Raw genomic sequence first — 10,763 nt, 5'->3', positions numbered from 1 at the left:
TAGCTACTTGCATATCATCGGCCACGCGCATTATTTCCTATATCAACAGTTTGCGTGACTCTATCCTCGTTCTGGGTGAGACTTGTGAAAATATACATTTGTGACATTATTACATCAAGGAAAGTTGTCTGGCAACGCAAAGGTACGTATAATTACCATGAAATAATGTTTCTTTGTTTGAATTAAGTATTTATCACTGATATTAGAATTTCTAAACGTGTCTTTCAGGAAGTTGCCGATTAGTTCTGTACTGATCTCATCATTGGCTAACGTTATGTTATATTGTTTCAAAGTTGAATCAAAGGAAGGTCTAGCCTACTTAGAAGATATAAATAGTTACTGTGTAAATTATAGCCAACTTATGTTTAGTTTTACTAGTATATTGGGTAAGTGCACTTTCAGACAATGCACGCATTAAACAGGTGACTTAATATAAGCCAGATGGTTCCTTTTATCACCGTTTTTTTTTTTACCTTTTAACTAAATCAAAATGGCAAAAGCATGTCCCTCAAATGTACAACCTTTAGATATATGCGCAGATACCAGACTTTGAATGTGTAACTGACTGCAGTTTGTGTGGTACAATCGGGTAGCTGCCCTACATTAAATTGAGTCTGGACAGTTGTAAGATACCCCCCACTTCCATCAGGTTACTTTGTGTTTTGTTAAACTATTCATTAATGATGATAGTGTGTTATTTTATGGTGAGAGCACTGCAGCTCAGTGCGGTATAAATAACTCAACTTCCTCTTTTGTGACCTCAGCAGAATGAGACTATACTTGTAGTCAGCTGTCAGTTTTTCCACTGACAAAGGGGAAATGTTGAATGCCTTGAAGCTTATTTGTATTTGCAGGTACAGGTGATTGTTCATAAGGTACATTCAGTGTTCACTAAAGCAGTGTTTCTCAACTTGTTTTTACACCAGGGACCAGCAAGCTGTGGTCCCTCTTGTGTTTACACATACACTATACTTAGACTTACAGTACAAATCTTCTGTTTTGTTTCTCTTCCTAGATGTGGAAGTCAGTGGTGGGACACAACGTGAGCTTAAAGGTTGCAGAGGGGGACGACTGGGAAACCGACCCTGACTTTGAGGTTAGCTACTGGGATGGAGGAAGCCGAGGTTCCTTATGGAGCTAGTGTATTTACTAAGGCACTCTCTAATCAATATTTTCTCCCAGTGGAATTAATGTTTTGTTTATGCTTGGTGCGTAACCGCCTCAGTTCTGTTTTCAACGACACCTTGGTCTTCAGACTACAGTTAGGTGATGAGAAGGACTTGGGTTCTGTGTTTCAGAATGATGTGTCAGAACAGGAACAGAGATGGGGGGCCAAGACCATTGAGGGGTCTGGTCGAAAAGAACACATCAGGTAAACATTCAACAGTAACTGGGGGTGGGTGGTCAGCCTGAGATGGCCAGACCAGAAGTTACACATCAAAGACCGATCACAGTATGATTGGTGTATTATGCTGTTGGAGAGCTATGGGGGATGGTTAGCTCAGCTGTGTATTGCTGCTTTAGCTCTGTAGAAACAGGAAAAGGAAGTGAGAACAGTGTGTAGGCTGTCAAGCAGTGAAACTTACCAAATATGGGTTGGTGACTGAGTAAATCTAAGGGTTAGCCACAGACTAGTGTAACTATGTAGTCCCGGGGTCAGCAGATAATGTAAAATGGAAATAGATTTATGCAACAAAGTTCTGGTGTGTGTGTATGCGTGCATGTGTGTATTTCCATGCATGTGTGTGTGTGATCCCTGCATCTTCCCAGTGTATCAGAGCTGAGACAGAAGGTGTCCCAGGAGCATGAGGTGGGGAAGCAGAAGGAGCGAGCGGAGGCTCCCAAAGCCTCTTACGGTTACGGAGGGAAGTTTGGAGTGGAGAAAGACCGCATGGACAAGGTTAGGTTGTAACATGTCATCATGTGATGTTCATACACTACATGACCAAAAGTATGTGGACACCTGCTTGTCGAACATCTCATTCCAGAATCATGGGCATTAATATGTGGTTGGTCCCCTCTTTGCTGTTATAACAGCCTCCACTCTTCTGGGAAGACTCCACTAGATGTTGGAACATTGCTGCTGGGACTTGCTTCCATTCAGCCAAAAGATCATTAGTGAGGTCGGGCACTGATGTTGGGTGATTAGGCCTAGCTCGCAGTCGTTGTTCCAATTCATCCCAAATGTGGGGTTGAAGTCAGGACTCTGTGCAGGCCAGTCAAGTTCTTCCACACCAATCTCAACAAACCATTTCTGTATGGACCTCGCTTTGTGCACGGGGGCATTGTCATGCTGAAACAGGAAAGGGCCTTCCCCAAACTGTTGCCACAAAGTTGGAAGCACAGAATCGTCTAGAATGTCATATGCTGTAGGTTTAAGATTTCCCTCTACTGGAGCTAGAGGGAAAACAGCCCCAGACCATTATTCCACATCCACCAAACTTTACAGTTGGCACTATGCATTGGGGAAGGTAGAGTTCTCCTGGCATCTGCCAAACCCAGACTCGTCCGTCAGACTGCCAAATGGTAAAGCGTGATTCATCACTCCAGAGAACGCGTTTCCACTGCTCCAGAGTCCAATGGCGGCGAGCTTTACACCCCTCCAGCCAACGCTTGGCATAGCGCATGGGGATCTTAGGCTTGTGTGCGGCTGCTCGGCCATGGAAACCCATTTCATGAAGCTCTGGATGAACAGTTATTGTGCTGATGTTGCTTCCATAGGCAGTTTGGAACTCTGCGGTCCTGTTCTGGGAGCTTTTGTGGCCTACCACTTTGCAGCAGAGACATTGTTGCGCCTAGAAGTTTCCACACTCACTTTAACAGCACTTAGTTGACTGGGGCAGCTCTAGCAGGGCAGAAATTTGACGGACTGACTTGTTGCAAAGTTGGCATCCTATGACGGTGCCACGTTGAAAGTCACTGAGCTCTTCAGTAAGGCCATTCTACTGCCAATGTTTGTCTATGGAGATTGCATGGTTGTGTGCTTGATTTTATACACCTTGCAGCAACGGTTGTGGCTGAAATAGCCAAATCCACACATTTGAAAGGGTGTCCGCATACTTTTGTATATATAGTGTATTTCGCTCATATGGTCTTCAGTCGAATGCAAATAACGCATCAAGCACAAGGCTTCCTCTAATGCAGTGCTGCTCACCCCACAATGTATGCTGTCAGACAGTACAGTTGTGTGTGCTGACCTATTGCAACTTTTATGGACTTCAACAGTTTATCAAAGATCGTTTCCTTTGTTGATGTATGTGTGTGTAATTACCCAGGGGGCAGTGGGGCATGGCTACGTGGCGCAGGTGGAGCAGCACTCATCCCAGACCGATGCAAAGAGAGGATTCGGGGGGAAATTTGGAGTGCAGAAAGACCGTGTGGATAAGGTGAGGAAACTATACTCTTACTGACAAATACAAAGATATCACAGGATTTGATGAACAGGGTGAGGGATCGTCCTGATAATGAACATTCCTTCTCTCTTCCTGTAGTCTGCCATGGGTTTTGATTACAAGGGAGAGGTGGAGCAGCATACATCTCAGAAAGGTACAGCCTTAAGGACGTCTAATACACATACTTTCTGATTTCCAAGTAAGTCGACTGCGTGTTGTTATCCTACCCAGCTACTCCTGGCATACCTCTGACCCTGCTTTTCAGACTATTCAAAGGGTTTTGGAGGGAAGTTTGGGGTGGAGCAGGAGAAAGTGGACAAGGCTGCCTTGGGATACGACTACAAGGGAGAGACAGAGAAGCACCAGTCTCAGAAAGGTTAGAGTGGTACTGTACTGTGGGCTGTTTGTCGGTAGAAACGTTTCATGGTCAATTATTAATATTAGATTTCTAATTCATATTTGAAACAACCTCACCCTCACCTCTGACCCTGCTTTTCAGACTATTCAAAGGGTTTTGGAGGGAAGTTTGGGGTGGAGAAGGAGAAAGTGGACAAGGCTGCTTTAGGTTACGACTACAAGGGAGAGACAGAGAAGCACGAGTCACAGAAAGGTCAGTTACTCACAGTTGTAACCACAGTTGTGTTTGTAAAAGTCAAGGACCATGTCCACATTAAACTGACCTTTGATCTCCACGTTCAGACTATGCCAAGGGCTTTGGGGGACGCTATGGAGTCCAGACAGACCGCATGGATAAAGTGAGTCTTTCTTGACCCTCAAGACTCAGGATGACAGTAATTCTTTACGCATTTTACATTGACCTGTACAAACACACTCAGACTATGACGTTTACTCATTGATTGGAATTATGGTTCCCCAATCCCCATTCGCTCTATAGAGTGCAGTGGCCTTCACAGACATGGAATCCCCTACCTCTGCCTATGAGAAGACACTACCATTGGAGGCTTGTAAGTATGCGCTTTATAGTTCCTCATAGAAGGGCTGAAGTTGTTCTGCTTGCTAAACATTTAGTTCTCAAGTTCAAAGAGGAAAATTACATTTTTGCTTTACCGGTCTGTCTGTGCAGCAAGTGCAGGGGCAGGCAACCTGAAGGCTCGCTTTGAGAACTTGGCTCGGTCATCAGACGAGGAGAACAGAAAGCGAGCGGAGGAGGAGAGAGCCAGGAGACAGGCTAGAGAGAAGAGAGAGCAGGAGGAGGCACGACGCAGACAACAGGTACTGCAATAAAAATGCTACTCCATTAAACATGCACACTGACACAGTGGTATGTATCTCTTGTAGGAACAGAACAGCAGGGAGGAGGAAGCAGAGCAGCATCAGCCTCCACCTGTTGAAGAGCAGAGACCTCCACCTGTTGAAGAGCAGAGACCTCCACCTGTTCCAGAGACCAACAGGAAGCCCCAACCACCACAGCTGCCCATTGCCAGGGCAGTGCCTCAGATACCAAGAGATGAACCTGAGCTAGTGGTAAATATCTGATTTAATTCAATGCAACTCACTGATGACATAAAAACTGCCAATTCTTCTTCACTGCAACGTTACAAAATGAATTGGTGAAATTCACACCTACTCCTTTTCTGTGGTCTCAGGAGGAAGAGGAGGAGGAGCCAGACTATGACCAGCCCCCGTGCCTGCCCCCACGGTCAAGTGACCTGCTGGAGGCGGAGCCACCTCAGGAGCAGACCCCATCAGAACCAGAGCAGGAGGATGAGGGAGAGTATGAGGATATCTCACCAATACCTTTCCCAGAACCTGATCCAGGTCAGTGTGCCACACCCAGTGAGGTAGAGGGGTTGGGTAACCCATTACTATGTCATATCAAAGACTGACCCTTCCATGTGTTCCCTCTACAGCTGTGGATAATGACTATGAGGACCTGACATGCGGTCAGACAGCAGTGGCCATTTATGACTACCAAGGAGGTAGGTAGTCTACTGTATCAATGACTGCGTTGTGATATCATATCGTTGTGTCATACTGTGATGTTACTTCCATTGTGGATCAATACAGAAATCAATGCTAAACATTGCTCAACACAGAAGTCTATAAACCCTTTCGGAGACAAAATCCTAAAATAATGTTATTCTCACACATGAAGAGGCAGATGATGAGATCTCCTTCAACCCGGATGATGTCATCACCAACATAGAGATGGTGGACGAAGGCTGGTGGAAGGGACACTGTCACGGACGCATTGGACTTTTCCCTGCTACATTCGTGAAAATGATGTAGTGAGCGTGCCTATAGTCTCCAACACAGACATATACCTGAGCCCATAGGACCTGTGGGTCTTTACACAGGGGGAACATCAGCATATTGATCCTATCTGACAGGTATAGTTTGATTGTACCATGGGAGCATCTCAAATGCATACTCCTCTATCCTCACTTTCTTAATACCCATTGGAGGAGGTCAGAGGGGAGGGACCTCTGGCTTTCTCATCCGATGGGTTTTGAGGTGAGAGGACACAAGGAGTATACAATTCAGATTCTCCCCATGTGTTTTCTAGTCAATTGATTTATATCCGGTCAGTAGTCATGATATATAATGGATAAGTCATTGTGCTTCATATTGCTCAGGGTGGGATGCAGCCCGTCCCCTTATAAACGCTGATTGCTAAATGTTCCAGAATATCCTTATACACTTGCATTTCAAAGGATTATGTAAGTCATCTAGCTATGGAATGTTTTGTTTAAAAACAGTAATTAACCGCAGAGAATTGTATTTTGGCTATTGATGGAACCCTTAACTTGAATTACATTGTCATACTTTGGAAAAGCATAATATCTGAAACACCAGGTTAAAAAGGTTATTTCTAGAATCAACTGCATGTAATCAATAAAATGTCTTAATGTACAGAAACACATTTATTTACTCTGTGACAGCCAGAAGATTATACGGACAGTTTGTTGCATGTATAATGAATGTCTTTGATGGGCTAGGCTACAGAAAGAGGAGCAAATCAAACAGGAATGGAGCTAACAACAACAGGTAGCATTATTAGGGTAAAATGTAAAGAATCTACCATCTTCTGTATACCACAGCAATAAGAAAACATGGCTTCCATTCAAGTGAAGTATGTCAATGCAGTATTGTGCCCAACAACACAACTCTGTTGTTTTCTATCATACATTAAAATTAGCTTACAGACAATGGGTTGCACAATATAGATCCTTTGCCTCATATCACCATTTAACTTGAACACAATGCAGGCAACTCAAGTCCACAAAGATCATGTATCCAATGCTCATGTGTGTGTCAGAAGTCCTTTTCGCCAGGCTACCAGGCAATGCCCTTCTTTTTTTTGTTGGCCTTTCCTCCTGATTTCTTTGTCATGCGTTTGCCTTTCAGTTTCTTGGCCTGTCGTTGGCTCATCCATGTTGGGTACTGTCCGTGCTCGTCCAATTGGGTCGTCTTACTGCGCTTGCTGTCCATGTCCATCTTCCCATCTGCAATGCAAAAACAAAAAGGTGTCAAAACTCAAGACATAGGAAACCATACAAAATGCTTGATCTGTGTGTGATCTCACCATCGACTTCCTCTCCCTCCATGTCTACATCCACTTTCTTCTCTTTTATCTTGGCAGCTGGCACCACTGTAGCTATGTCCTGAATGTCATTCATGGAGATCTCTCCTGTGCCACCGTGGGCTAAGGCTTGCTTCAACCGAGCCAGTTCCTTAGGGGCGTTCTTCGCTCTCTTCACTGCACGCATCTTCCTCTTCCATTTGCTTCGCAGACTTTTGGCCATTTTAAGGTTTTCTGAAAGAGAGGGTTACATAATGGAAACACAGATCCACTTGCACAAGACATCCCGGCTGGCTTTAACTCTAGTTCAGTGACAGTCTCTGCAGAGCCTAGCCATACATATGACCGAGTTCTTGGCTCATATAAACAACACTCATGCCATCAACTCCCATCACGCCACATAAGCTAGCCAGCGAAGACATACGTATAGCCCAAATCCCCCTCAATCATAAATCGAGGTTCTTGTATAATTAATCACGATGAACTGCCGTTAAACTATCCATGATTTTACTGTTTTTAAATGTGCAAGACTCAACATAAACAGGCAAGTTTGCTAGCTTTTGGCTAATAGCTAGCTAAACTGCTAAAGAAAATTGATTGTTTTAGAACAATCGATCGGCCTATTCCATTCAATGTTTTTGTACTTCAATAACTAGTATTCGGTATACTCAATTTACTCCTATTGATGGTATTGTAATTAATAAAAGACTGTCAACATACATAGACGCAGATGTATCTTCCGTACAGTTGATAAGCAGGCAGCACACACGTGTAAGTATTTTCGACAACCGTAAAGCATGTCAGACAGTCGTTATGCTGGACACATTTGCGACAATTTACGTCTTCTTAATTTACTATCATACTGTGAACTAGTATTTATTTAATCGAAAACCTATAACCTACATATTTAATGTGAAATATTATCAGTGGTGGATAACTGACGAACTGTCTTCCTGATGCACTTAATTCTCAATTTATCGATACGCATTGTCAGCTATTCTGATGCAGTTCGCAGTTCTTCCAGGAGATGGCGAGCTCATTCTATACTGCAAGCCAAAGCGACCTAAGTCTCATTAATGATCATCCAATTATCCACAAATTCACATCTGCTCCAGAACAAATGTGTTGAACCACTTTAACCTCTGTCTGCAAAAACAAAGGGTAAACGAAAAGCAAAGTATGTGAGTACAGTAAATGAGAAATTATATGTTATACCATCACAACAATTGAATGAACTACAACCATTCAAGATAAATACATTATTGTTGGCATGGCATGGTTGAAATGTCTTTGTACTATTTCGAATGGAGAATTTGCAAGACTGCAGTTTCTTCTGGGACTGCACGTCATCAAGTTAAACCCATGAGACCGATTGGGGTATAAAATCCAAGGGCAGGTCCTATTTTAGCCCCACTTGGGGCATGGCCCTACATACAGTAGGCCTCCACTCTTCCCCAGGAGATGTGAGTTGAGCCCCGCACTTTCCCAGCTGACTTCCTCGGCTCCCTGCTCACTCAAGTGGAGGCCAACCAGCCCCAACTGCTCCCTCTTTCCTCTTCCCATCCCAGAGGAACATTCTATTCAGTGCAGTCCCTCCTCAGCCCGGCCCCTCAGCTTCTGTGAGCTAAAATAGCAGCTTGGCACAGCAGGAGCCATGCCCGGCAAGAAGGTCCTGTCATCCCCATAAAAAAAGATCCAGGATCTGGACAAAAACCTATTTGGAGCTTTGGGTGAAATTGGGGTTCCTGGTTCACCTTCAAAGTAAACAGTTGGTGGGGAGAATACAAACTCAGGCACTGACCCTGGCCTACACCCACAGTGGGGGTTGTCAAAACCCATTTTTTTTGTGAGATGGGAAAGAAATGGGAAAACAGAAATCCCTCATACTGACCTGGGCCCAGATTCACAAAACACTTCTTACGCAAAAACACCAACTTTTTTGTTGTTGTAATTTTACCCCCTTTTCTCCCCAATTCTGTGATATCCAATTGTGCTCCAATTGCGGTCTTGTCTCATCGCTGCAACTCCCCAACGAGACGAAGGTCGAGTCATGCGTCCTCCGAAACATGACCCGCCAACCACGCTTCTTAACACCCGCCCGCTTAACCCAGAAGCCAGCTGCACCAATGTGTCAGAGGAAACACCATTCAACTGATGACTGAAGTCAGCCTGCAGGCGCCTGGCCCGCCACAAAGAGTCGCTATAGCGCGATGAGCCAAGTAAAGCCCCCCTGGCCAAACCCTTCTCTAACCCGGACGACGCTGGGCCAATTGTGCGCTGTCCTATGGGATTCCTGGTCACGGCCAGTTGTGACACAGCCTGGATCTTTTTTTTTTGTAGTGACACCGCAACACTGCAATGCTTTTCATACTAACTTCTCAAATATCTTCTTACAAATCTTCTTAAGATGTTTGTTGCTAGGCAACTGATTTAGCTAGCTATCTAGCTAGCAATGGCAATCATGTTAGCATATTTCGTACAGAGATTACTGTTCTTAAACATGTTCTTGGGTTTAAAATAATCAATACTTAAACTTTCAGATGAAGTTTGTGAGTGAATTAAACATGTTCAATTGCTTTCATGAGTTTATTCTCTCACAGCCCTGAGTTTAAGACAAGCTATCTAGGAATTAAGAACATTTCCAAAAGCTTTATTTTCAAGAATCTCTTCTTAACTTTTTGCTTAAGGAGAAAAGGAGAAGAAATAGCACAAGAACATTTCCAATAACGTTTTTGAGGAATAGCAACTAATGTTTCACTTTCTTCTTTAGTCTATAGTTAAGGTAAAAAGGTCAGTTAATAAGACATTTCTTCTTAAGAAGGTTTTGTGAATCTGGGCCTGGGTGACATCGCCCTTGACAACCAGCTGAGGTCCCCGTACCGATGGTGGTATTAGTGTTTTGACTCCCCCAATTAGGACCCTATTACTGCGGAGAATGGGTCTGTGTGTGTGAAGAGTAATTAAGTCCCAAGGCATCATGTTTAGAAAGAGGCAGGGTCTAAACAACACACACACACACACACACACACACACATACACACACACAGGAGAGCAGGTGGCACCGTCTTAAGAGGGCAGAGTAAACAAGAGGGCTATCCTTTCAAGGAAGACAAAAAGGAAAGCCTCGTCTGTGACTGTATGTAAAAGGCTAATAGACTCTCTTCTGCCAAGTTAATAGAAATATTCTGCATTTGATACCCAAAAGCAGAGTTGTATTCCTTACAAGTTTAAATGAAATAGCCTACGGTGTACATACTAATATAACAGTAGTTGTATTTGTGCTCAGGTCTAGGTGTGTTCAGATGAACAGTAGGAATCAAAGTTAACCTATTGGCTACTACAACATAGTATAAAGTCCTAAACATAGTTATAAAGTCCTAAACATAGTTATAAAGTCCTAAACATAGTTGTAAAGTCCTAAACATAGTTATAAAGTCCTAAACATAGTTGTAAAGTCCTAAACATAGTTATAAAGTCCTAAACATAGTTATAAAGTCCTAAACATATATATTTTTTTATTTCACCTTTATTTAACCAGGTAGGCCAGTTGAGAACAAGTTCTCATTTACAACTGCGACCTGGCCAAGATATGGCCAAGACCTGGCCAAGATAAAGCAAAGCAGTGCGATACAAACAACACAGAGTTACACAAGTCCTAAACATAGTTATAAAGTCCTAAACATAGTTATAAAGTCCTAAACATAGTTATAAAGTCCTAAACATAGTTATAAAGTCCTAAACATATTATAAAGTCCTAAACATAGTTATAAAGTCCTAAACATAGTTGTAAAAGTCCTAAACATAGTTGTAAAAGTCCTAAACACAGT

General features: G+C 43.3%; 2 protein-coding genes across 3 annotated transcripts; one reads left to right on the top strand and one right to left on the bottom strand.

Annotated features, from left to right (window-relative positions):
• The first annotated feature begins 15 nt into the window (after positions 1 to 15).
• Positions 16 to 6,266, top strand: LOC120049968 (hematopoietic lineage cell-specific protein-like). Of its 2 annotated transcripts, XM_038996513.1 has the most exons (15): positions 16 to 142; positions 1,016 to 1,096; positions 1,299 to 1,372; positions 1,771 to 1,900; positions 3,276 to 3,386; positions 3,492 to 3,546; positions 3,658 to 3,768; positions 3,892 to 4,002; positions 4,092 to 4,147; positions 4,288 to 4,357; positions 4,477 to 4,625; positions 4,692 to 4,877; positions 5,000 to 5,171; positions 5,264 to 5,332; positions 5,509 to 6,266. In XM_038996513.1, exons 2-15 carry the CDS (start codon positions 1,016 to 1,018, stop codon positions 5,640 to 5,642), a joined length of 1,509 nt encoding a protein of 502 aa, XP_038852441.1. In that variant the 5' UTR covers positions 16 to 142; the 3' UTR covers positions 5,643 to 6,266. The 2 variants fall into 2 exon arrangements, with proteins under 2 accessions (XP_038852441.1, XP_038852442.1); XM_038996514.1 differs by lacking the exon at positions 3,892 to 4,002 and having other exon boundaries at positions 5,509 to 6,263.
• LOC120049969 (protein LLP homolog) lies at positions 6,255 to 7,750 on the bottom strand. Its single transcript, XM_038996515.1, has 3 exons — positions 7,657 to 7,750; positions 6,940 to 7,170; positions 6,255 to 6,859 (listed from the first exon to the last, which is right to left on the bottom strand). Exons 2-3 carry the CDS (start codon positions 7,157 to 7,159, stop codon positions 6,690 to 6,692), a joined length of 390 nt encoding a protein of 129 aa, XP_038852443.1. The 5' UTR covers positions 7,160 to 7,170; positions 7,657 to 7,750; the 3' UTR covers positions 6,255 to 6,689.
• Between the last annotated feature and the right edge of the window lie 3,013 nt (positions 7,751 to 10,763).

The sequence above is a fragment of the Salvelinus namaycush genome, chromosome 6, assembly GCF_016432855.1.
Source record: "Salvelinus namaycush isolate Seneca chromosome 6, SaNama_1.0, whole genome shotgun sequence".
NCBI lineage: Eukaryota > Metazoa > Chordata > Actinopteri > Salmoniformes > Salmonidae > Salvelinus > Salvelinus namaycush.
The sequence above is the reverse complement of the archived record's forward strand: the minus strand, read 5'-3'. Positions and strand labels throughout refer to the sequence as shown.

What these genes read in the sequence shown, in the direction of transcription:
- LOC120049968 (XM_038996513.1), top strand. Translation starts at nt 1,016, where the DNA reads ATGTGGAAGTCAGTGGTGGGACACAACGTGAGCTTAAAGGTTGCAGAG. An exon ending in GGTCGAAAAGAACACATCAG is followed by an intron (nt 1,373 to 1,770) that starts GTAAACATTCAA and finishes GCATCTTCCCAG; the next exon opens with TGTATCAGAGCTGAGACAGA. An exon ending in AGGCACGACGCAGACAACAG is followed by an intron (nt 4,626 to 4,691) that starts GTACTGCAATAA and finishes TATCTCTTGTAG; the next exon opens with GAACAGAACAGCAGGGAGGA.
- LOC120049969 (XM_038996515.1), bottom strand. Translation starts at nt 7,159, where the DNA reads ATGGCCAAAAGTCTGCGAAGCAAATGGAAGAGGAAGATGCGTGCAGTG. An exon ending in GGAGGGAGAGGAAGTCGATG is followed by an intron (nt 6,860 to 6,939) that starts GTGAGATCACAC and finishes TTTGCATTGCAG; the next exon opens with ATGGGAAGATGGACATGGAC.